Genomic DNA, 27,719 nt, shown 5'->3' on the forward strand with positions numbered 1-27,719 from the left:
CTTTTTCGCAGAGTCATAAAAACGTGATTCGCAATTAAACTTTTTTGAATGACATAAATGGTTGGTGGGACCTGGATGGAAAAAAGCGCAAGCAGTTGAATAACCTCCAAAAAAACATCAAACTTGCACACAAAAAATATACATATTTGTAACCGTCACCGAAAACATGTACTTACAATTTTGAAAGCAGAGTATTTGTTTTTAAAAACGATTTTTTTTAAACTGAATAATCACCTAGATTCCATGTTTGCCCCAAACAATCAAAATAAAATGTTTAAATTGTCTTGTTAACTTGAAATCGTTTATCTCGGAAAAGTCTTTGAACAATGTGCTCAATCTAAAATCTAAACTTTGAACCCTAACCAGTATCTAATAAACATTTAGAAACAAATTTTGCTCTATTCTAATTCTAAATTTAAAGTAATTCTAAACGTTCACGCAAATCAACTTTTCTTCTTTTTTTCAAATTTGAATTTCATCAGTTATAAAAACGAAATTTTAACAGATTTCGAACAAAATTTCATAAATCATTTTAAAATGAAAAATCACACTCCCTTTTCTTGAGCTTGGGTGTTTGAGTGTTTAGATATGTTTTGTTTGAAAACTGCATTTTTTGCAATTGAAAAATACTGTATGAAAGAACAGCAAAAATATTTTCTAGATTCATTGATCTGACTACTGATTGCTGAAATACGGTGTTATCTATTGCTCACATTTTTGAACACTTTTGGTTCGATTTTGAATGCTAAAAATTGAAACTTTTATGATTGTGAAATTTTAGAATCGAGCGAAACCTTTTGAAACGGCAAAAACACTTATGCTTGACATTTTAAAAATCTCAGGCTTGATTTTTAATTTCGAAATTAGTTTTTCTTTAAAGAACAAATAAAATAATAACAGTTTCATAGAGTTATCTACGTATGCATGTATTGCGTGTACGTACACGAAGGGTCTTTAGGTTAAAATTAGTACCCGCCAGCAAAACGAAATGGTAAGCTAGAGTGCGTGAGTTCAGGCTTAGATAACTCTATTGTTCAACATTAAAAAACGAATCAATAGTTTCCGAGATAAAGCGAGTTAATAAATGAGGGTTAATTAGAAGAATGATACGAAATGTTGTCAGTTCTTCGAATAAAATTTTCATTAAGTGTCTATAACTAACATAAACTGAACAGTTCGTCGCTTGTGTGCAATCTTGTGACACGTCTGCTGTTAAAATATAGGACGTGTCACAAGATTGCACACAAGAGAAGATTTGTCGACCGTGTAACCGTGTACTTTATCAAAAAATGTGTAGTAATTTCCTATTTCTAATTTGATTTTGCACCTAAAACCTGTGGTTAACATTTTTTTTTGGAAAATTTAATTTTTTTCCCAAAAAATCACTATTTTTCTAAAGAATATTAACTCCGATAAAAGAAATGAAACATATGAAAAAATATCAAAAATTACAAAATACAATTTTGGGTACTCAATTTTAAGTTATAAAAAGTGAAATAAAAAATTAGAAATGTTTTTTCCGTGAACCCATTTTTTCGAAGACACCAAATCGATCAGTGAATCCCTTCACATGCCTGTTTTTTATGATGATCGCGTAAAAATTTATAGAACCTTGAATGCAAAAACTAATTATGTAAAATGATCTTTTGATATAAAATAATAAAAATCTCTTAAAAATTTAGAAATTCTAGTGAATTACTCATTATTAACATTCACATATTTTCTTATCAAATTTAAAGTAAATAGAAACAATTGAAAAAAAAAACCTCCAAGAAATCTATTTCAATCTTCTGTATGGATTAATCTGTGCTCAAGAAATTCGAATTTTATGAAAAATTATCAACACTCAAGGTGTTTCTCTTGCTTTCATGAGAAACGCTATCATTAAAAATAAAGAAAAAAGTTTATTTTGTATCATCTCAAGTTTCTAAAAATTTTTACAGAGAATAATTTATTTATAATTTTTATTTTTGAAATGTTGGACGAAAAAAAACAAAACAAAAGTAGAAAAAACACTTTTTAAGAAGAAGTTTTGTGTGGTATAAAGAAATTTGTTGACCTCTTGTCTTTATGGATAGTTGATCTTATAGAAATCTTATAGAAAATTCGATAATAGAAAGTTTTTACTTGGAAACAATTATTTTATTTTTTTAGCAATTAAACAAAAAATGCTATTTTGACAAAGGAAAAAATAGCATAAAGTTCTAAATGCATTTGGGTGCATTTAAATTCATTAAGTGTATTAAAATTATTGCCAATAACTTTTATTCCATTTAAAATTAAAGGCAGTTCAAAAAACACTTATCTGCAAACAGATTCAAGGAGAGTTTTCCGGAATTGCAATAAACATTTTTTTAGCACTCATCGTATTAATCTAACTTGGTAAACCTTGTTGGATAAATTTACGACTCATGCTGATTTTTTTTTCTTTTCGTAACTTGTTGTTCGTACTTATACCTAATATCATTTTTTCAATCAGTAAAAAAAATAAGATAATTGACTAAGATTTATTTTTTTGCAAAATTAGTTTGGCCCTACACTGATTGTTCTTTCACAAATAAGATGTTTGGAGTTTGGAAATCATAAAAAAAAATATTTTCTTGTAATTCAAAGAGTCACGAAAGTTAGAAATAAATGACAACATTGGTAAGTCTAGCGAGGCACAACAACTTTCTCAAAATTTATAGATAGTCTACTTAAAAAAATTATGAAAGTGTTCTCAAATGTTACCAGCATCAATTTAGAAAATTATTGAAAAATATTAAATCTTATCGAGTAAATCGACAGAAGAAAAAAGTTACACAATCCAACTACTAAGGAATCAGTGGAGGTTTTCCCATATCCCCTTAAAAAAAGTGAAGTGGAGCCCATCTTTCAAATCCCTTTTCTTGTCCCCGATGCACAGTGGAGATGGGACCGACCGGCAATGGACGGCTTTCATAGTGTTGATGAACGGATTCAGGAATTGGTTTTATCCCCAATTATAAATTCTTAAACAACCTGTTTTGAAGAATCATCATATATACATGGCGAAATCCAGTCTGCACCGAAGCAAAGAAGAAAAAAGCTACACAAAAATCTACCAAATGGCGTGCCATCAACTCCAAAAACAATCCCAGTAGCATTCTCAAAATCGCAAACACATGTCTACAACGACTCCAACACGATTCCCCTCCCCCTCCCCACACCCCACCCACACTCCGTACTTACTTGCTCGTTCAAGTTATCACAAAGGTCGGTTTTGATAAGGCCGTTCATTTTGTTGGTCCCGTTCGTTGCCTTCAAGATGTACTTGTTGCCAAACTCGGGATTGTCGCTGATCAGCTTGAGGTTGCTGTTGATCAGGTTGTTTTTGGCATTCTTCTCCTCGATAATGACCGAGCTGATCAGGTTGTTGGTTTTGTTGTTCAACAGCTTGTTGTTGAGTATGTTGTTGGCGTTGCTGTCTTTGTTGCTGGTGATGAGACTGTTGTTGTTGAGTTGTTGCGTTTCGCCGTGGTTGTTGTACTCGTCCAGATAGAACCCCGAGTGCGGTCCCGAGGGGGGAAAGTCGTTCGGGTGAAGACTCAGGAAGGTTTCCTCGTCGATCAGCACCGGCTGATCGGGAGGGATGTAATCGTTTAAGCGTAAATCTTCCAGACTAGATGAAGCGGTGCGTGATTGTTGCAGGTTGTAGAGATTTGGGTGCAGCAGGCTGCTGCTGATGGCAATGGCCGTCGACTGGTCGAGCGTGGCCGCGGGGACAGTCGGGCCGACAAACTCGAACTGGCCCTGCCACATGTCGTAGTCCAGGTCGAGGCTGTCCGGCTGGCTGGTGGAGGCCGGGGTGGCGGTCGAGGTCGGGGTCGACGACAGATAGTCGACCTTCTTCGACGAGGCCATCATCTTGAGGGGCGAAAGCTTGTCACTAAGTCGGTGCCAATTCATTGGGCCGGCTACGGGCGAGCATCATTTGCCGGGGAGGGGCGCGCCAAGGGATTGGGGCCCTTAGGTCGGCGCACTTTTCTAAAGGGACACTTTACACTTTGGACTTTTGAGCTTCTTCTGTATCCTGGATATTCACGCACCGGATCTGTAGAAATAAGGACTTCGTTGCACTTTTTGCGTCTTACACACTACACTGTTTCGAAGAATGTGCTTACTATCTGCGATATATTTAGTTTATTTACCACACACTTTTATTACTTTTTGAAGAATGTCACTCAATTCCCACAATAACCAGAATAATATCTTTGTCAACAGGATTCATAGAAAATATTGAAAAGCACTTAAAAAGGAAGCATTGCATTTTTATTCAATTTCTTATCTCGATTTTGTTCAAACAACAAACATTGTATCGCAAATATGGCCCTCTCGTTCAAATAAACAAAGTTTCCCCGCGCGGTTGGCATTTAATGCCAATGCAAACAGCTGGTTGGCGGCAAACATTTATTGCACCACCACGCCAAGTTTCAGGTGTGATTTTCGCACAAACCCTGGCAATCGGCCAGCACGACGCCGCCGCCTAATTCGCCCATGTTCAAGATCTTGGATAACTCGACCGACCGAGTTGAGTTACAATTATCGAATCAATTTCTGGTTCCCGAGGCTTGAATGTTTTCGCGAACCATTTTCGGAAGAACACGGCCCGGGGAAATGAAAACAATTTGCTGCGCTATTTGGGCGCTCGAAAAGTGTTTCTTTGTCCGTCGCAAAAGTTGCACGTGCAACACCAGTGTTTCTTTGTAGAATCGCGTGATTTCCAGGCGGAAGCGTGACGAAATTCAACTCCTGGGGGCGAGAAATGCCGAGAGATGTCAATGCCTCCAAAGTGGAGAGCAAGCGACGAACCTAGCTCTCGTTGAAGGTTTTTTCTATGCAGATTGCGGGGTCCCTCCGAAAAGGTAGCGCAATCGCGGTAATAAAGAAGTAATGATAGCGCGCGCGCGGTGACTCTCCGTTTGATGGTGCGGCTATAGGTTAGAGATCGATTACCATTTTTGTTTGGCTAAGCCTAGTCGGAAGTGAGCTCGCTGTTTATGGAGCAGGCAGCTTTCTTCAAAAGGGACGAGGTTGGAGGTGGTCGCGTAATCGTGGGAATCTTGATCGCGCTGCCTTTTCCAGAGCGTTTGAAGCTCTGTGGTACTTGAGATATGATTTGTGCTGAATTTGGTGGCGCTCGAGTCGTGCCGCCTTTTGAGAGATACCCCATTAGGAAGCAAGTCCGCGTGCTTGTGATCATCGCGAGAAGCTTGCAGCACTTCAGCTTTCACCGGGTTAGATAACCGGGCGCGCGTGATAACAATCGACGATTAATCTGGCTGAAGTAAACAGTCTTGGCTGCAGGGGTGTTTGTTTATGATCTTGAAGTCACGTAACGTCTGTGATTTTCGGTATTGAACGATCGCTATCTTTTGAAAATGTTATGAATAGTTGTGGCATGTTCAGCATCAGAGATCTCTGACCCAATTACGTAACGCTCAGAACGCACTATGGGGTTTCAGGCGGCCATAAATCGAAAAACCGACATACTCTAATTATTTTTTTGGTATTTTTTTTCGAAAATAAACATTCTAACTAAGAAAAATCCGGAGTTTGAAAGTTGTAGGTTCAAAATTCACTGAATTGCAGACCTTCAAAGGCGAAAATGGTAAGAAAAAACATGTTTTTTGACAAAAAAATGATTATTTTTCATAGTTGTACTGTGTAGCTGTTTATGTATTTTTTCCTGCATCATTATATATATTCAGAAAGGTAATTGATTCAACTTTTCAATAACATTTTACAAAACACACTTTTAAAGGCTAAAAAAAATAATAAAAATCAAGAAAGATGGATTTTTATTCAAAATTTAGTTTTTTTCAGCTTTGTTAATGGAGTACTTTTTTTGTGTGCATTTGTGCGATCTGAAAATTTTGCAGCTTAAAATTTGAACCATGTCCTAACTTGTCTCCAAATTTCAAAGTGCACTTATGTGCACTTTTTGAGTTATGCCATTTTGAACATTTTGATTCATGCAAGAAAATTAATGATTTCGCGTATACGCTTGGTTAAAATCACATTATTTACCTGCGGAGGCAGAAATGACGTACCTGCTATGTATGTTTTGAAATTGATTTGATATTCATGACTTTGTTGGTACGTTTAATAAAATTTTAAATTCCTATTCTAAGTATTTTACAGAAACGATTCGTCGAATATTCATATCAGTTCGTTGTTGTGTTCTTTTGCAAGTATGGATAATAATACCGTAGTGTCCCTGTACGATATAACGAAGCACTATTCTGAAAACGTGAGAACTGCTTTCGAGTATATTTGTAAGAATTACAACATTGCAGAACTATCACATGATCAACTCAGGGAAAAACCACAGAGGAAAAACTACGCATGTTGTTCTGTAGCTTCAAAACGAGGTATACAAAATCCCATAGAAGAAGTTCATATTTTAAGTAATCTAACGACAATCGGTTACATAGTGATTTTGATTTAGAAGAATTTATCGTGGAAAACGTGAATTTTGCAAGTGGATCAACAAAAACGTGGACGAGAATCCATACAATGTTCCATAAAATAAACCGTCTAAAATTATAAAACACCGCAAAAATCAAATTTTAATTGAGGGGAGGGGGTCTTCAAAGAGAGGTGGATTTTAACTCAAGAAGAAGGGGAGGGAGATTGAACGGAAATCAGAAACTTTAACATAGCATAAACCGCCATTCCGGGCATCAAATAGACAGAGCAAGAATATTAAAATTCACCACTTTAATGCATGTGGCCTCAAATATATGAAAAAATCGAAAATTAAACTTTTTTTTGGAAAAATATCAAAATTCATTTGTTTTCATTATACTAAGTACAAACAACACAAAAAAGTCACAAAAAAGCAAAAAAATATTTTTGGCCGCTCGCTTATATGGAAATACCCCATAGTGGAACGTCCCAAAATAACCTTCAGTCAAAGGCGAAAGAATGCCTGCCATTCACATTTCTCAGCTTTACGACCTTTCGCGATTTATAATTGCCCCCTTTCGGCCGGCAGTCGAAAATTGGATCACCCCACGAAGGTCGTAACCGCGCGCGCTCTAATGGCCAATTTTAACGACCCTGGGGGCCATAAAACACAAATATCATGGTTGCACTAAATTACAACGCACCCAAAGATCGCCTCCACGCGCGCTCGGAATGCCACGGGTCAAAGCCCTTTCCCAGTTCTCGTGTGGTTCTCCAAAAAAAAAACCGGATCATGTCGTAACGGACTGCAAAGTTGCACGTACGAACTTCGCCAAGAGTTACACGTATTTTGTTTTGATCGCTGAAAGTGGCCAATCTGCGGACAGTGTCAAGTCAATAACCGGTTTCCGGGGCAGCTGATCGACACTTTTGTGCGCGTCAGCAAGACGTAGATTTGAGGACTGCGTTTTGCCTCATATCTCGGCAGCTGATTCATGCTGATCAAGTGTGACACCCTCCGAAAAAGAAAGCTATTAGGAAGTGTCGCGCCGTCAATCATGGAACGTCAAAACAGATGTGACACGGTGACTTTTACTCACTTCTGGTTAGTTTAGGTTCACCAGAGTTGAATGTATCACTTCGCTGATATTAGATGTTTTCTCTGTTTGGGGTTGGCATTTAAGTTCTATAAAGTTTTTAAAATCGTAGAGTTTACCTAAATACCTTGGAATTCTAGATCTACAGAATCACCAAAGAACTTGTAGATTTTCATGAAACTGATGTTCTTGAAGATCAACCAACTCAATTTCAACTCAGAGCACGAGTCAAGATCTGCGCCGTAACGAAACCAATTACGGCGCGGTCGCTCCATCGGTTCCGACCCCAACAAGGACGTCCGGCCCAGACCATTAATTGCCGCAGATCATGGTTCGCTCGCTCAACGAACTTCCATTCTTCGACCGTCCTTGCCTTTCGAGAGGACCGCAAATTCTCCCTCACTTTTATTGGCTCCGAAGATCTTCATTGAACACGAGCCCAGCCCAAATTGCGCCCGCTCGACCAAATTTGAATTTTCAAATTGGAAAATTATACCGGCCAGCAGCTAGCTCGCGCGGTTGCTGGCAATGAAATTTCTATTTCGAAACTTTTTCTTCTTCTTTCTCTGCTCGAATTTGTATGGCAAAAATTGCAACTTTTCTGCTGCTCTTCTCATTGGCGGCCAGGCGAATAATTCATTGAAAAATTATTGCATTTGCGCCGAGATAGTCCACAACAGTCGGTTCAAAAGCGAAAGCCACCCACCAACGAATGAGGGGGTGTGGGAATGATCGGCATGGCAGATGCTGCTGATGCTCAAGATGCTGGTACCGAACGCGAAAAGCGAAAACGTCCAATATTTATTCAATTATTTTGTTTGATTTCCATGCGTTTTGTACTATGATCATGATCAAAGGTGCGTGCGCAATTTATGTTGCCGGAAAGTGCGTGGATGCCGACTGTTTGTTTTGCTTTTGAACGTAAATTACGGTTGAAACACTTAAAAGAGGTAGTTAAAGACTATTTTTGTCATTGACTCTGTTACATTTGTATCTCTTGGCAAAGGTGGTAAATCTTTCCATGTTTACGATTAAAATTCACTGAAGTGAACTTATTTCTTAAAAAATAGTTGCCTCACTTCAATCAACAAACCTCAGTAATCTCATTTTAAGTAATTTTTATTCAGTTTTAGCAAATCCAAGTTAAAAATTGACCAACATCTTGAAGATGTTCATCAAAAATAATTTTCAACATTTGAAGCGCAGCCTCAAACGATCTAGGATATTCTAACCTCATCAAAAACTGTGTTATTAGAGCAATTCAACGCGATCAAACGAGCTAATCCAACAAATGTTTACAGGGTCTTTATCCAATTGACCCACAAAACCCATCAACGCCAACCATAGAGTTCACGGCACAAGGCAAATTGGCCACCTCAAAGTGAGGCTCCGATCATCATCAACAAACGATTTACACACAGCCTCCAAAGACAACCTCCATTACGTAACTGTCATCGACCTTCATTTGGATCTACCAGGCCATCAGTCAATCGCTTTACGCGATCAAAACAAACCCTGAGTAAAAAAAAAGCAGAGGTTCGTCGTTTTTGCGCGCTCGAATCACCATCCCATTATCACACACACGTGGGGGACACGCAAAACAGTGCCCTTGTTGTGTATCGTCTCTAAGCCATTTCAGTCAAGCGTTGTTTACAGCCAGGTGGTGATTAATTACCCTGCTGAAGCAATACCATTCAGTTTTCTAGGGGCGCTCCGCGTCATAAATTTGGAAGACTCGCCCCCTTTCGATCTCACGTGCCACACGCGACGCCGAGAAGACCGGGCCGGATCTTCGGCGGCCAATGCGGGGTGGCTGTTACGAGATTAACTTTCAATTAAGCTACCCAGCGGTAGCTGGTTCAATAGAAGACGGAGTTCCCTTTCACGAAGCTCGCGTGGAACTAGTTGGTGAGATTGAAAGTTTTACGCAGGGCCTGATCCAGGTTGTGGCGGAAAGTGAACCATTTCTCAGCTGCCCATTTTTTTTCCTCTGGGCCAAATCTCGAACTTGAAAGTTTGATCCGCGGACCACTGCACCTGTGTAGTAATCAGCTGAATCGCCAGAGGAAAGTTGATTTTTTCGAGGTCAGCCAAATCCGATGAACTTGGTCGTGAACTATTCAATTACCAGGCTGCTGGTCAGGTGTAATCTTAATCTTTTTTACTTTCTTGCAAATCAAATTAATTTTCCCCTTGCCGCATCGACGCCGATGATGGCCATTAACCCAAATATGCGCGCTCTGCAGATCTTTTCCGCGTCAACAAACGGTCGTCGTTAGCTCCGGCAGCGGAGGTAACATAATTTGGCGGGGAGAAAATTGGCACAATGTCAATTGCAGTAGCTGGCAATTCAGTTGAATTGCAAGTTTTTGGTTAGGTTTACTGTCCAAAAAAGATACCAGAAGCTTATTATTCCCAGCTTGCAAATAAAAGTCATTTATTTACGCCTACGAGTGCTCGAGCTACTGTTATTAAGCTATCTATTTTGAAATGCAGAAGTGCTGCGCCTTAATTGAGAAGTCAAGTTTTATTTTTGCACTCTTTCGTAGCGGGTTTGATCGTTGTCGACCGAAAAAAGGCTGCAATTCAATTTGGAAGCTAGACGGAGTAAATCTAAAAAATCAAAAAATATCAAATTCAAACTATTTTGACACTTCAAATGAATTGGAAAACCGCTTAACTTTGATTTTTTTTACGGTGTTGGTGATTTTACACAAGCGGTTTCCAGCATCGCCAGATTGGTCACTAATCCAGAATAGCTTTCAGTTTTAGGAAGTAATTCAGAAATTTCGAATTTACTCAGTATTTTCAGAGTATTCATAGTACACAGCAAAAAAATCATGGTAATATTACACCTGGTCCCGCCCGTGTGGATCAATCGGACCGCGCTCTGGACTCACAATCCAAAGGTCGCCGGATCGAATCCCGCGGCGGGCGCTCTAAAATTCTTTGTGTAAATATGGGTATTCGGCGCCGTCGCTCCGTGCCATACTTTCATACACTTAGGAGCCCAGGGCGGCGAAGTCCTTGTAGATAAAAAGGAAGACACTAGTGGTTGGTACTAGCAATGGTGGCCGACAGCTATAAAGTCAACTTCGTTTTTTTTAAATATTACACCTGGGAAGGGGTACATCTTTTATGTCAGAAAAAAGGTATAATTTTACCTCTGGAAATGTGTAATTTTATCACTTTTCTGGTGTAATGACACTTTTTCAGTCTAAATTGAGGTAAAATTACATCATAAAAGAGGTAATATTCAACCTCCCAAAATTACAGCTTCCAAATTTACATTATTTTTTACTGTGTAGTTTCTGATAATAAAGTTATTGATTCTAATTCCATGATCCGTTTTTTGAGAAATCTAACTACGATAAAATTAAAATATAAAACTATTTAAAATAATTATCTCCTTAAACCTTATATAAATGCTTTTATTGTCTATTTATAGAAATCGATAATAAGACTAATAACATTTACAAACTTTATTCCATTCCGTTTTGAAAATTCTTAATTTTATGTCATTCTAAAGTAAAGAAATGAACACCTTCAAATCCAAAATCAAATTATTCGCTCTACAGCATTGCCTTGGCGTTCTCGATTGCGAGATTACTACTCGAAACTAAGTGTCCGAAGGCTTGATTGTTGAGGCAATTGCAAACCTCTTTTTACACCTTAGCTTCCATCCACCCCGGGATTCGAACTGACGGCCTTTGGATTGTTAGTCCAACTGCCTACCAGCGACTCCACCTTATCATCACCAAAAATAAAAATGTCAAAAGTTCTGTCTATCACTCATCTGAGTGATGAAAAGTTCAACTTTTTAGTTTCTGATAATTTCATTTTTTTTTTTTTTTGTTGATAACCAAACGTAATCCTTAACATATTTCCAGCAATTTGGTAATTCTAATGAGACTGGTAATTCTTGATGCAGGAATCCCTTTGATTTCACATATTTCGTGTGACTACACAATCTTTCAAAGTAAATAAAGATAGGCTTCATTAGGCCCTTCCAATTTGCTTCTCTCCATACAAAAATAATTGTCCACTAAGTAGTAGGAAGGGCTACAATTAGAATAAAAAATGCCCAATTATGTTTTTCCAGAAAATTTAAATATCGCAAACATTTCATTTCCAACTTTGGAAACAAGAAAAATAGTTCCCAAGATATCGTCAGTTGAAAAATTAAAAGTGATCTGAAAACACAATGTTTTTATTTTCTCAATTGACTTTGCTGATTTTCAAAACCTTAAAAAGAAAATTATCTAAGCTTTTTTAACGACAAAAAAACAAAATGATAAATAATTCTATAAGAAATTAACCCTCAAATGAAAACTGTTTCAAAACGGTGCATCTATAAAAAAAAAGTAAGATTTTTTCGGTTGCAATTCAATTCTTACTTTGAAAAAATAATTTAGATTTTTTTACGATATATCTATCTACAGTGGACTCTCTCGTTGTCGATATTGAAGGGACCGTCGAGAGCGGGAGTTATCAAATTATAGAACGGAAAATCAAAGCAATCTGTTTGAAGGGACTGAAAAATTTATTGACAGCTGGAGCAATATTGATATCGAGAAGATCGACAGCCAGAGAGTTCACTGTATATCTAACCCACTCTTGCTCAACGTGAACTGTCACTAGAGCAAGTGAGATAGAGACTGATTGGTTACATCCTAGGATTCGCTCTTTTCTAAAGTTTGTTTTTCAACGGTTTTTGGGTATTTAAATTGTCCCCATATCCACCTACAATTTTGTTGGAGACACCATATCGATCAGATTTTTGAATATTTGCGTACCATTTTCGTATAAACTGCTGCCAACATTACACGAAGTTTTGTATGGACGGATCAATGATTGATTGGTAATTTATGATAATTAAGTCATCCATAGAAGCACATAAAAGCTGCTCAGATAAAAAAAACGAACAAAGTTTAAGACCAAAAGTTGTTCAATGTTACAGCAAAAATTAACTTAACATTCCAACGCCCAAGACTCGAACAAAATTGGAACGGTAACTTCAACTCGCTGGTTCTCGGGCATAACTCAACCAATCAAGATGATTCTTCTTTCCAGTGATTTGTTAGGATGTCTAGATGATTCTAGAACTTTGCAGAACTTAATTTGATCAAATCTGTAATTTTTGCGATCAAAAACATCGTTCCAACTTTTTTTTTGCGCGCAAAAAAAAATTCGCCAAAAATTCCGCGGAGGCTGCCGTTTTAAAAAAAAGGTGGAACGATGTTTTCGGTCGCAGAAATTACAGATTTGCTCAAATCAAGTTCTGCAAAATTTTAGGATCATCTAGACATTCTTACAAATCACTGGAAACAAGAATCGTTCCGATTGGTTGAGTAATGCCCGAGAACCAGCGAGTTGAAGTTACCGTTCCACCTTTTTTGGGAGGCTTGGGCGTCCGTGTAAGTTGGACATGCGTTGGGCGTTCCAGTGTTAATGGAAAGAGCACAAAACAGATTTTTTAAAGAATTCCTGAAAAGCTAGAAATTTATGCAAATACTGCTTCTAATAGCATCAATCATGACTCAGTTCCTACCTCAAATAAAGCTTCAACAATGCATTTAATAACACCACAAGGAAACTCGTAACAACCTGTTGTCTAACCTAATGAAGATCACTTTTTTTTTGTTTCCCCTCGAATCTGGAACAAAGCCAGAACCTTGGCTCTAAGAACACCTCGCTCAAGTGTGGGAAGCAATCAAGCCATAATCGCACCAGCGATGTTCTGCACTAACAGGCATTAACTAGCGCTAGCTAAACAAAAGAGCCAATTCTTGAGGCGTTGTGTGGGAATCTCTTAGTTGCTCCGGCTAATGGCGCGTTTTATTAGATCGAAACGGCACTAACGGTGCTGCGAGTGTTGTACCGGAAACTTCCGAGATTGGCTCTGATTTGGTGCATTTTTGGAGAGGTGATGGGGCGGTTGAAACACTTTCACCCCGATAACGATCTTGACGAAATTTGGTTCACAAAACCACTTTATGTGTGTTTAGTGACGAGCTTTCGTGCTCTGGTACGTCCAATTATTTCGAACTACAAGCCGCACACAGAGATTTGTTCCGCGGATTCGCACGCACATTTTCACGCACTCGCGCGGTTTAGTAGACCGCGTCGGAGATGCTCGCAGAGACAGTGTGTTCAATAAAGTAAACTTTCGCTGCAATAACCTTCCTCTCTGTTGCATTAATTTCCCGTATATATATACTTATTTGTAATAACAACAGCTGCTGCCGGGTTTTGTACAGCCAGGCCCACAAACCTTCACCGGGGGCTAAACCCAAAGAGCCCCGAAAGTTCAAGCCCGAAAGAGAAAACCTCTAAACCTAATTAATACATTATGCCATCATCATTGCTCATCGCGCGGTAATTGGTCTGAGCTCGTGGTTCATCTTCAGCGCGGAAAAACGCGCGCGAAAATCGAGAGAGGGGGAAAATTTAAAGAAACAAGTGGAATGCTCGCGAAAAAAAGGCAAGGCGAGCGAGCGAGCAAGCAAAGTTGAAACTAATTACCAACTTCGGGGGTATATCTCATTAATAACCGTTTTCTAAACTTATCGGTAAAATGACTGCATTCGCACGGTTCAGCTGAACCGGGCTTGGCTTTTCCCCTTCGCCATCGCGAGCAGGCAGGCTGGCTGGCTGGCTGGGAATGATGGCCAAGTGGAGGAAATTTCGCCGAGATCAATAAAACATGAGCTCGGCAAAGAAAATATGACAGGTTGTGAGGAAAGCGCGAAAAACAGCGACATTTTGGCATATTTTAACTGTGGGAAGAAGGAAATAAAAGTAATATATTCCGAAATCCTCGAGGTCAAGTGTTAACGGATATTGGTTAAAAACCTAAAACATTGAATTGGTCAATAATAATTATGATAACAAAATTTATTTATTAAATATCAAAAAAAAATATATACAGACAAAAAACTACAAAATAAAAAAAAACAAAGTTAAATACCACAAGAATTCATAAAAAAAGTGTCCACGTGGTTAGTCGTAAACAAGATAAATGCATATAAAAATACTAAAAAAAGAATATGAAGAAAACATAAAACAAGAGAAGTAAAGTTTTTTTTATTTTTTCGAAAAACAAATTAGGCCACAGAGGGTTAAAAAAACATGACTTTTGTTAATAGTTACTACACATTGAATGTTTCAAAAGATCTACCAATGTAATTTTAAAAATACTGGCAACTCTGCCAAATGGTGTAGTTACCAAAGCTGGATGTCTCAAACTATTCAAAGTCGGCAGAATGTTTGGGGTATACGACAATCGGAAACTTGTAACTGTTCATTTTAATATAGTTGAACATTAAAGATCTGGCACCCTTTTGTGAAATATCGAACTGATAGGTAAATGCTATCTGAATGGAATCATTGAAATTTATACTCAATAAATCTAATCTAATATTTAATAAAAAAAATCACAGACCACAAAGTGGCTTGAAAATTTCTCCTCGCAAAAATAATCTAAAACAAACTACCTCATTTGCACACCAACCCAAACCTCAATAAAGCCGACAAATTTGCATTCACTAGCCGTTTTGTTTTTATTTCTCGAGCTAGTGGCATTTCCCAACTAGACTAAGGGTACAAACCGTGAGACCATCGCGGTGATTGATAGCACAAAACTGTTGGCAAACCGAGCAAAAATAAAACAATTTCCCGATTTCCGCGCGAGGAGCTCCTGAATGTCTCAAGACAAACGGCGGCTTGTAAATTACATTCTGTGCAAATTAGACGCTAGATTAGAGCAGCGAGACCGGCTGCAAAGCGGTACAAAAAGACCAACGCAACGCATTATGATAGAGCTTCCCAAGATATGCCACAAGACTGTAGGGTACAATTAATTGAAGGGCACAGAGTCGTTGTTGATCTAGACCGCTTGATATAGACGACTGGTCATTTCCTTCTCCGTACGCAAGCGCTTACAAAGTTGGCAGGAAGTTGGGGAAGACTTGCTACAAGTCAGAACAAAGAAGTTGATAAGTAAAGATGCCCGTAAGTCACAGCGTTGGCAACGTAGACTTCTGTATGGGAAAGAAATGGTACTACTCAGTGCACAAATCATCAACACAGTCGTTTACTGCAGCGGAAACGGCCGTAAAAGGCGTTAATGGGTATTTGCCGTACACCAAACGACTTGCATAGTAAGTCCAAATCCGCTTTTCCAGATGTACTTGAAGCTGGTGTGGTGAACCTTTTTGGGGTGATCGATGCAAACGGGTTTCGCTACCCCCATCAACAACGCAATTCTAATTACTGTTGCACAATCGACAAGCGAAATAAATCTCCAACTGAGTGAGTTATTACCCAGCGATTGAAACAAGCGGTCGGGTGTCACAAATTAATAAATTAAGTCCCACCCGTTTCGTAACGGATGGGGAGAGAACCTATCGTACGTACATCCTACGACTTCCTGCGCGCAAAGAGTTTAATCAACTCCGGGCACACTATACCTTCAGCTCAGTTCTTTCTCTACGGCGGCCGTACTTTGTTCACCTGTGCAGCTCGCCAATGCTGCATCAGGTACCACTTCTGGGTTCAACCGTTCGATCCCCCACATCTTGAGATTGCAAAAAAAAGACACTCGCAAAAAACAATCTTTGCATAATACGATTTTGCAACCGCCCCGTTGAAGTGTATCACCAGCCGTCAACGACTTCTTCGTCTTCTTCGCCCGATACCCTGCTTCGATAATCTGCTTTGCATATTGCGCTTTGCTCCGTCGACGACGACTTGTAGGACACACGTCTACGGCGTTGTCTCTGTAGATGCACCACAGGTGCATCGCGCAATAACAATTAGCTAATTAATTGTGGCACTTCGCCCCCGCGAAGAATCGAAAGTGACTTTCTCAATCAATCATATGCCCTGGATTGGCGGTTGGTACCATGGCACAAGAAGGTCGACTTCGTTGCATTCGGATGACGGACAGGCCGACGGATGATGAAAGTTTGTTTTGTTGAACATCAACTTCGAGTTCCGCGGTATTGTTTGCCGAGCCAAGTTTTGCGCAATAGATGATTCTTGGCAGCATCACTACGCTGCCCAGGTAGGTATAGCAGAGCGGGATTGCGAAGGACGTGTCGTGCAATCGTTGACATGTTTTGGCTACCAAGTTACGAGCGTTAGACAACGTGAGGGTTCAACCGGTTCAGCGGGTCTTCGAGTTGACAGACGGATGAAACATCTGGATCGTCGTGGGAGATTTGCTCTAGGTCTTCGCGTCGGACAAGTTACAAGTAGAAACACACACATTGTAAGTGATTCTATTGAGGTAACAAGTGGGGAGCTGCAGTTGAAATAGATAGCACAGTGTCATGTTTCGCGTAATCTGCAAGTTTGTTTTGAGGTTGCAGGTTGAACTGTGAGCCGTTTGACGTAACAAAATGGCAATAGGACTGCACTATTATAAGAATTAAGTAATACCTGGTGTCTTGTAGTCTCTTAAGCAACATAAAAAATAACTTGTACTAATTTATCAAGAAGCGTTAGCAGACGAACGTTAGCGTTAGCTAATTTGACGGCTCCACTACGCCAGTCAGATCGCTACCAAGATACATTTTAATCCGCAGCGATCGTCGTACCAAAGTGTGGCATCACGTGTCTAGCAGCCACTTAGCGCGCGCGCGCCCACCTAAATGAGCATTTGTTTTTCTCCAAACTGCACAAAAACGCAATCTTTTGAGGTTAGGTTTGGCGTTGCTGTTTTTGTATAGAAGCAAACGCGAAGCGAAAAGTGCATTAATAACGAAACTAATTTTGGAAGCAACGCTGAACAAACGGTACCAGGTTGCCAAGACTTTTGTGTTGCCGGGGAAGATTGTTATGAGCTCGCACACTCAAACAGCGGGGGTGATTATTTTATGATTCAATATTTTTAGCACGGCTCTCAAGAAGCCTCGCGTGGATCTTAAAAAGAAAGAGCCTTACCGAATTAGAAGTGAACATATAGTGAAAGCTCGCAAAGCACTTGCAATCGCGCAAGAAGTATCCGTTACCGGAGTGTGAGCTTCGAACGGGTGTTACGTTTCTTCCAGAGTTGTTTGTATAACCTTTATCCGAGCTACGTAACAGCTCGGTCAGATCGGTTCGAACTCTATTCCCTCTAAGATAATAACGTTTAGGTAATCTCTGCCGCGAACACTATGGGAAGGGGTTCGCTGCTCATCAAATGAGCGTCTGCTAAACCGATAATCGCGCAGTGAGAGAGGAAATTGTAGCGCGAAAAAACAACACATTTTTTAGCCAAACCCTGCCAGGTTCGATCGAAACAACCGCGAAAGGCCGTTCGATTTTCACGCATGATCAATCGGTTTGATTCGAGCCGGCGCGCATTCGATCGAGTCGGAAAAAGTGCCTTTCAAACTCTTCCTAAAAAGAGTGGGCGAACAGTGGGATTGTTTGAGGAAATGCGTCATCTGACAAATTTGACAGATTTTTTGTCAAAACCGGTTGAAAGACGACGCGTCCTCGATAATTTACACACCTTTAATTTAAAATTATTTGCTTTGACCAAGATTCGAACCTGCGCTCTTTGAATGAGAGTCTAACTCTTTACCACTGCGCCACCAGCTATTGATGGTAGTGGTGAGGAAGAATGCAGTCATGCATCGTTGGTTGTCAGAAGTGCTGCCATCAGATGTCAATAGCTTTGTCAACACTGAATGTCAACGGAGTTTCTTTTGGGTGTAGATTTTATAGCAAAATATGTTTTCTGTGTAGAAATAACAACAGTTTTCAATGAAAAAAATGTTTTTGTAGAATTCTTCTCAAATTTATCCCACTATCCAATGTTTTACGTCACCAAAATTTATCAATTGCAGCCTCGATTTTCGCTCATAATGCATTTCCTTTCTTCTCACAATCAATCTCGCCGCTTTGCGCCGCTCACACCGGCGCGGGCTATTTTTGGCACAATTCCACCATTTTTTGAGTTTTGTTTACCCGTGAATCGGAGGAGCTTACATAAACAAACTCACACTCTCTTATCGCCCCTCGCAGACACCTTTGAAGTTGTCGATATTCGGCCGATAATCGACACGACTCGATTTCTTCCAACACGGGGAAATGGTATTTTCAGCCCAAAATGCACCGTCCATGTAAACGGCGTGGCGTTACCTCAGTGACATGGTTTTGCTCGGTGTAATCATGTCTTTAGGTTTTGCTCTTTCATTCACTGTGATTGGCCAATCAATGGGGCTCAAAGTAGGGTAATGTGCGCTGCGCTCTGTCACAAGTGACTGAGTGACTCTCGGAGCAAACGCGTCGCCGGTTGAGGCGTGACGCGGAAATGATTTGTTTCTTTTTGGAGGGGGGGCCTGATCGTCGAGGTACGCCGGGGTCCATGGTTGGATGATCACCCCCCAAATGGTTTGTTTATAATTGGAGTTCAGGGCTTGGGGTCGGGAAATTGGACGTCGAGTATTGGACACAATTGGGGTTGTGTTCAAATGATTTTGATTTTAAACTTTGGTTGATATTGAGCGGTTATACGAATTTTCGTACAGAGATATACTATTCAGCATTAAGATATTGCACCCAGAACTGAGTATCGGAATACGAGAGGTAAAAGAGCATAATTCGGTAGTAAAATGGTACGTGTGCGGACGGAGAGGATAAATCCCGAAATTAACGAGAGTACTTTACTCATGGGTTCATTTTCAAAAAAGTTTACCCTACAAAAAAAAATGTTGATACCGAGACTCGAACTCTAAATCTTCGGCATATTGAACCGCGCCTTTGTCGTATCGGCCATCATGGTTCGGTGACTAAGTGGCGATCATTTGTGCATATAAGCCATTCAATGGGATGAACTGTTTCAATGAACGAATGAACACGATTTGTTGTTGTTGTAAGCGTGAGAGGTCTATACTCTCGTAAAATAGCACTTTCCTCTCGTCTCTTTTCAGGAGGACTATCCGCTAGCTCTTTATCACTTAAACTCCCACGAAGAAAATTATCCCGCGGACTACCAAGCTCGCGAAAAAAGTCGGAAGTCCAACTTTGACAAGCTGTATCTCGGCTCCCCTTAGACGGATTTTCAAAATTCAAAATGCAAAAGATGCGGACAGATGTCTAGATAATGTTCCTTTTTTGAAAAGTCAAAAAAAGATGCATTTACCCTAAGTTATGTACGAATCAATGAAACAACTTTTTTTCAAAAAAGTCGGAAGTCGATTTTGATCAGCTGTATCTTCGCTCCTTGAGGGCGGATTTTCAAAATTCAGAAAGCCAAAGATAGGGACAGATGTCCAGATGATGTTCCTTATATGAAAAGTCAAAATTAGAGCCATTTACTCTAAGTTATGGACGAACCATTAAAGAAACTTTTTTTTCAACTCGTTTCATACGATTTGTCTTGACAGAAGATTGAAATATTATGTGATAATATTTATTAGATTCATATCACCGTGAAAGTGTAAACATATTCATGATACTCAAGACCAACCCTGGACCGATGTGGCCACTTTGAGACCGGTTCCAGGTTCCTCGGTGAAATCCGGAGTACGGGAACATATGGTGTTGTTCGGGGAATATTTTTTTCCTGTCGGTATGAGTATCCTAGTACAGAATTTTCGAAATAAAACTTATTCATGATACCCAAGACCAACCCTGGACCGATGTGGTCACTTTGAGACAGGTTCCAGGTTCCCCGGTGAAACCCGGAGTACGGGAACATATGGTGTTGTTCGGGGAATATTTTTTTCCTGTCGGTATGAGTATCCTAGTACAGAATTTTCGAAATCAAACTTATTCATGATACTCAAGACCAACCCTGGACCGATGTGGCCACTTTGAGACCGGTTCCAGGTTCCCCGGTGAAATCCGGAGTATGGGAAGAATTGGTGTTGTTCGAGTAATATATTTTTCCTGCCAGTATGAGTATCCTAGTACGAAATGTTCGAAATCAAAATCATTCATGATACTCAAGACCAATCTTGGAACGATCTGGCCACTTTGGAACCGGTTCCAGGTTCTCCGGAGAAATCCGGAGTACGGATAGAATTGGTGTTGTTCGGGAATTTTTTTCCTGCAAGTATGAGTATTCTAGTACAACATTTTCGAAATCAAACTCATCCATGATGCTCAAGACCACTCTTGGAACGATCTGGCCACTTTGGAACCGGTTCCAGGTTCTCCGGAGAAATCCGGAGTACGGAAGAATTGGTGTTGTTCGTGGAATATTTTTTCCTGCCAGTATGAGTATCCTAGTACAAAATTTTCGAAATCAAACTTATTCATGATACTCAAGACCAATTCTGGACCGATGCGGCCACTTTGAGACCGGTTCCAGGTTCCACAGTGAAACCCGGAGTACGGGAACATATGGTGTTGTTCGGGGAATATTTTTTTCCTGTCGGTATGAGTATCCTAGTACAGAATTTTCGAAATCAAACTTATTCATGATACTCAAGACCAACCCTGGACCGATGTGGCCACTTTGAGATCGATTCCAGGTTCCCCGGTGAAACCCGGAATACGGGAACATATGGTGTTGTTCGGGGAATATTTTTTTCCTGCCAGTATGAGTATCCGAATACAGAATTTTCGAAATCAAACTTATTCATGATACTCAAGATCAACCCTGGACCGATGTGGCCTCTTTGAGACCGGTTCCAGGTTCTCCGGTGAAATCCGGAGTAAGGGAACATATGGTGTTTTTCGGGGAATATTTTTTTCCTGCCAGTATGAGTATCCTAGTACAGAATTTTGAAATCAAACTCATTCATGATACTCAAGACCATCCCTGGACCGATGTGGCCTCTTTGAGACCGGTTCCAGGTTCCCCGGTGAAATCCGGAGTATGGGAAGAATTGGTGTTGTTCGAGTAATATTTTTTTCCTGCCAGTATGAGTAACCTAGTACGAAATGTTCGAAATCAAAATCATTCATGATACTCAAGACCAATCTTGGAACGATCTGGCCACTTTGGAACCGGTTCCAGGTTCTCCGGAGAAATCCGGAGTACGGATAGAATTGGTGTTGTTCGGGGATTTTTTTTTCCTGCAAGTATGAGTATTCTAGTACAACATTTTCGAAATCAAACTCATCCATGATGCTCAAGACCACTCTTGGAACGATCTGGCCACTTTGGAACCGGTTCCAGGTTCTCCGGAGAAATCCGGAGTACGGAAGAATTGGTGTTGTTCGTGGAATATTTTTTCCTGCCAGTATGAGTATCCTAGTACAAAATTTTCGAAATCAAACTTATTCATGATACTCAAGACCAATTCTGGACCGATGCGGCCACTTTGAGACCGGTTCCAGGTTCCACAGTGAAACCCGGAGTACGGGAACATATGGTGTTGTTCGGGGAATATTTTTTTCCTGCCTGTATGAGAACCATAGTACAGAATTTTCGAAATCAAATTTAATCATGATACTCAAGACCAACCCTGGTCCGATGTAGCCAATTTTGGACCGGTTCCAGGTTCCTGGTATAACCCGGAGTACGGGAAGATAAGAGATTATTCGGGAATATTTTTCCTGCCAGTATGAGTATCCTTGTGCAGAATTTTCAAAATCAAACTCATACATGATACTCAAGACCAAGGTTGGAACGATCAGGCCACTTTGGAACCGGTTCCAGGTTCTCCGGCGAAACCCGGCGAACATATGGTGTTGTTCGGGAATTATTTTTTTCTGACAGTATGAGTATCCTAGGATAGAAAGAAATTTCATTCATGATACTCAAGACGACCATTCTTCGAACGATCTGGCCACTTTGGGACCGGAACCTGGAACCGGTTCCAAAGTGACCAGATCGTTCCAAGAGTGGTCTTGAGCATCATGGATGAGTTTGATTTCGAAAATGTTGTACTAGGATACTTGCAGGAAAAAAAAATTCCCCGAACAACATCAATTCTTTCCTTACTCCGGATTTCTCCGGAGATCCTGGAACCGGTTCCAAAGTGGCCAGATCGTTCCAAGATTGGTCTTGAGTATCATGAATGAGTTTGATTTCGAACATTTCGTACTAGGATACTCATACTGGCAGGAAAAATATATTACTCGAACAACACCAATTCTTCCCATACTCCGGATTTCACCGGGGAACCTGGAACCGGTCTCAAAGTGGCCACATCGGTCCAGGGTTGGTCTTGAGTATCATGAATAAGTTTGATTTCGAAAATTCTGTACTAGGATACTCATACTGGCAGGAAAAAAATATTCCACGAATAATCTCTTATCTTCCCGTACTCCGTGTTATACCAGGGAACCTGGAACCGGTCCCAAAGTGGCCAGATCGTTCCAAGATTGGTCTTGAGTATCATGAATGAGTTTGATTTCGAAAATGTTTTTCTAGGATACTCATACCGGCAGGAAAAAAATATTTCCCGAAAAACACCATATGTTCCCGTACTCCGGGTTTCACCGGGGAACCTGGAACCGGTCTTAAAGTGGCCACATCGGTCCAGGGTTGGTCTTGAGTATCATGAATATGTTTACACTTTCACGGTGATATGAATCTAATAAATATTATCACACAATATTTCAATCTTCTGTCAAGACAAATCGTATGAAACGAGTTGAAAAAAAGTTTCTTTATTGGTTCGTCCATTACTTAGAGTAAATGGCTCTAATTTTGACTTTTCATATAAGGAACATCATCTGGACATCTGTCCCTATCTTTGGCTTTCTGAATTTTGAAAATCCGGCCTCAAGGAGCGAAGATACAGCTGAATAAAATCGACTTCCGACTTTTTTGAAAAAAAGTTGTTTCATTGATTCGTACATAACTTAGGGTAAATGCATCTTTTTTTGACTTTTCAAAAAAGGAACATTATCTAGACATCTGTCCGCATCTTTTGCATTTTGAATTTTGAAAATCCGTTTAAGGGGAGCCGAGATACAGCTTGTCAAAGTTGGACTTCCGACTTTTTCGCGAGCATGGGAGTTTAAGTGTTATCTTTGGGTGTGCAGATAAATCATGAATTTTGTCTCATTTCTACGAGTTTATCTGTAGATTTAGACTTCAGGATCAACAGGATCAACGAGGGTCAATGTAGGAAAATTGGCTAGAGTAGTTTTAGGCAAGTCATGTGCAATGGCTATTTTGGCCGCCATCTTGGATTTAAAATTTCTTTAGAGCAATTTCATGTCAATGAAACTTTGTAGATATGTTATCCTACGCTTATGTGAGCCATTTTTGTGTATATGGAGCCAGTTTCACTCGATAATGACATTTGAGATGGGCGTAAGTGTTTTAAATATTTTTGTACTTCGTAAAAAAGTGGTCAAAGACAAACTGGTAGAAAATTTAGCGAGCTTTCCGAAAAAAATACACTGAAAGAAAAATACACGCCACTTTTATGAGCTTTTCTGATATGAAAGTTTGAATGTCAAATTTAAAGGCGAGCCCATGATTTTTTTTTCGTTCAATTTTTTTGATGTCACAAAAAAACTCACGAAAAATGCAGGTTAGAGCAACTCACCTAAAAACATACGAAAATCATTTACTGAAACTGTTTTTTAGAAAAGTGCTCTTGTCTGAATCGATTCTTCATACAATTTTACATAAAAGTCTCCATATTGACCACTGTCCTAAGTCCGATCCTTGTGAAGTTACAGCGGTTTTAAAAATAAAAATGTTGAAACAAATCTCGGGTGAGTTTTCAAAAAGCCGTAAGAGCCACCGTGACCTCTGACACTAATTTTTGTTTTTCTCCAAAATTTAACAAAATTTCAATTATTTTTAGTTTGGGGCACTTGAAGGACGTGTAGATGAACAATCTCAAACATTTTTGATATTGGTTTTTCGTAAGTAGGTCGAATACCGATACAAAAAGTCTTTGTTTACCAATGGCTCTTACGGCTTTTTGAAAACTAATCCAAGAAATGGTTTTTTGATGGGTTTAGTAAACAAAAATTATCGGAAAACTTGTTCAATTTCCCATAAGTTTGTCCGAGGACTTCGAATGATCCAAACTGGAATGAACTCAGCTTGTGTATGTAAGGTCAACTGAGCTCAGCAAAACTCAGCTGCCCGAGGCTTTATTTCAATACGCAACTTGATTGTGGAAAAGAAATTTTTCATACAGTCCATTTCCCCGATCCAAAAAATAGCCACCTTTGTGATGTCAATCCAAAAACTCTCTTTTCCCACAATTTGCTCTGTTCGCTTAAGCCGGCAAATGTTCGCCCATTTGTATACAGAGTCACAAGTACCAATATCGTTACAGCCGTTTCATCGGCACGACCAGTTCCGGCCATAGTGGCCGCGACTACTCTCTTCCATTAATTGGACAAATTAAAATAAATTAATTTCAATTATGGCATCGTTCGCCGGTCCGGGCTCACAAGCCAAGTCTATTGAATTGAAACCGTCAAAACTGTGTGCGCGCGCGATAGCCTGTGTGGCCGGGCGCGTATCAACGAACAAACACCGATATTCTTGGGCCTCGGTGACGTCAGCGCGATGCGCGTATAAACTTTGATTATGGACAGTGTTTCCTTCCCGTGAGCAACCATGCCAAGGCATATCGCACCCTTATAGCGGGACTACGACGCGTTACACGGTATCGGTTAAGCCGCTGCTGGATATGGTTATGCGATCGCCGCGACCAGCGCAAAACATCCACACCTTGTAGACTACCATTGGTAGGCTCTACGCGCGTGGGTCCACTGCGCGGTGCGCACCAGACGTGCAAAAACTTCAATTGTACTTCCACAGATGTGTGTAAGCTGTAAACAGGACTTGGAGGCGTTCAATAGCTTAAAACGGTCCGAACACGCTCCAGAAGTTGCCTGGTTCGCGAGCAATTGAGTAATTGCTCCACGTCGTATAACTGGAAGAAATGTTTCTCGTGGTACAACAATTGGGGCCGTAAACTTGACCTTTCAAGATCGAGTAGTTTCCTGCGTGGGCGTTGATCAAAGTCGTACTTCAACGACTTTGGTTGCGCAACTGAGTGCGCTCAATTACCCTAGTCGACGGATCTTATCACCACTCACTTGAAGTGAGGTGACATCAATCAGTGACCATGAAATGGCCGCCCGAGCTACGAGACGTCGCGAATCTGTTTAGGTTTGGTCACTTTCCAAGTCTGTCGAACGTCCGGAGGTGAAGATACTCTGAATAGCTCAAAGTAATACCCCTTTTCCACGGGTGTTCTAATCCATTCGACATCACGCCAAATGTAATTTACCCCTTTAAAGCCGAGCTCCTTACATGCAGTAGCCTCACAAAGCGGTCACGGTTGATTAGCACGGTTGAAAATCGTTACTCCGCCCTAGCGTCAACAGGCCACACATGTTCAGGAAAAGTCGGCCTGAGAAAACCTAAATCACGCCCTGCTTGTCAGTCTGTCTGTCCGGGGCTGACTACCTCAACACGAAAAGCACAGTTTTGCGCAAAAGGTCAACCCTGATGTTCTTCATTAGGCGTGTTGTGGTGTTGCCTGCCAAGAAGTCGGAAAACCGCGCCAACTCGTAACAGCTGCTGGTGATCGATTGGGCTGGCTGGTCGCCTAGAAACCTAAATTCTTGGGCCCGTGGCGAGCAGCCGTTTTGTTTCAAGAGTGTTCCTCGTTGGAGTGGCGATAGCCAATGAACCGAAGCGCGGCGCGCCGATGGAAACGCAATTAATTGGAATAGTGGTTTTTTAGGCTGAAGCATTATTATAACTGTGTGGAGCTGCTGCTGCTGGATGGTTAACTAGAGCTGTTGAAGTGGTGACCAGCACCTGAGGCGATTTGTTCGGCGAATTATTTTTGCTCGCCAGACGAATAATGAATTAGAATTGTGCGTGCGAATTGGCAGGATTTACGGCGCGTATTTGGGTTTAAATTTTCGACTTCGATGTGCATGATTGATGAACTGGCCTCGGCTAATGAGCACCATATTTAGAGTTTTTGGCTGACCCACAGCAAGTCACCCAAGCGTTGACAGCTGCTTGACAAATCGACAGGTGTTAGGTTCTGACGAATGAATTTGGTGTCGGAAATGGTATTTTAAGCTGTTGTCTATACTTGAACTGGAATCTATAATTTTCAGCAAGTCTTAAATTAAAATTCAGCTTCAAGAGAAATACGTCGTTTTCCGGTAGAATAATCAATCCATAAAAATAGTGAAATGTTATCGAAACTGTAACTAAAAATACTAGTGAATTAATTTAAATTGAACAATACCAATCCAAAATGATCAAAAACTTTACATCTGAACTGAGTTTTGTTTACGCTTTCACGTTATTAAGGAAAACTAAGTTAAGATTTTTCTTAAATTCATACTATTTTTCATGGTTTCAGTTCAGAAAATTGCAACCGTTCCAGTCGATTGTGGGCAACGGGGCCAACGCGGTTGCTTTGAGCAATTTTCTACGAAATCGGTCATTTTTCTTCAATTTTAATATTTGTATTTTTTAATCCGGCTGAAACTTTTTTGGTGCCTTCAAAATTTTTAAACCAAGACTAACATTTTAAAAGGGCGTAATCTTGAATGTTTGGCCCTTTTGAAATGTTAGTCTTGGTTTAAGAATTTTGAAAATATTTTTTTCGAAAAGATAGGAAATTTCACGACTGTTTCATATTTTAACATTGAAAATCGGACCATTAGTTGCTGAGATATCGACATTAGAAAATGGTGGTTTGTATGGTTGAGACATGGAAAACATAAATTTTCATGTTTTTAAACACTTGCATGTCAATATCTCAGTAACTAAGGGTCGTATCAACAAAGTTCAAAAAAACAAAATATAGAGAATTTTCCCAGCTTTTCAAAAATATTTTTTTCGAAAGTGGGCAAACATAGCATAGCATAGCATAGCATAGCATAGCATAACGGGTCTGCACCACGCTGTAGGGGGTGCCACAATGGTCAATTCAATATTCTTAGACAATTTGATTGCTGCCCGGTACAACCAAGAATATCTAAGAACGTAAATTTCCACACTGTGCTCCAAGGCTACGCCCATACAGTCCCGTGGGGATTTGGGAGGGGATGTTTTTGTTGTTCACTAGTGGCAAAAGTGCAGGGAACCCATGCGACTTTTAAAAGTGAACGGAATATTTTTGGGAGGTTTGGAATGGGGTTAGGGAATTTCATCGGGCCGATGAAAATGGTTGAGTGCGTAATGTATTTAATGATTTGAATGTTTGTAAGTGTAAATGTGAGTCTGTAGGGTATTATCTAATAAGCATATAGTTTTGTAATAATGATAAATAATAAATATAATAA

The 27,719-nt window shown here is 40.0% G+C and overlaps 1 protein-coding gene across 12 annotated transcripts in view; it reads right to left on the reverse strand.

Moving 5' to 3' along the window:
* Positions 1-27,719, reverse strand: part of LOC6048682 (rab11 family-interacting protein 4B) — a 182,010-nt gene that overhangs the window by 18,406 nt on the left and 135,885 nt on the right. For 2 of the 12 annotated variants that reach the window (XM_038251553.1, XM_038251551.1), the window contains exon 1: positions 3,211-4,072. The exons of the other annotated variants lie outside the window; for them this stretch is intronic. In XM_038251553.1, the coding sequence (XP_038107481.1) occupies positions 3,211-3,927 (717 nt within the window). In that variant the 5' untranslated portion in view covers positions 3,928-4,072. Of the gene's footprint in view, positions 1-3,210; positions 4,073-27,719 lie in introns of those variants that run through there. 12 annotated transcript variants of the gene reach the window in all.

The sequence above is a fragment of the Culex quinquefasciatus genome, chromosome 2, assembly GCF_015732765.1.
Source record: "Culex quinquefasciatus strain JHB chromosome 2, VPISU_Cqui_1.0_pri_paternal, whole genome shotgun sequence".
In the NCBI taxonomy this organism is placed as follows: Eukaryota; Metazoa; Arthropoda; class Insecta; order Diptera; family Culicidae; genus Culex; species Culex quinquefasciatus.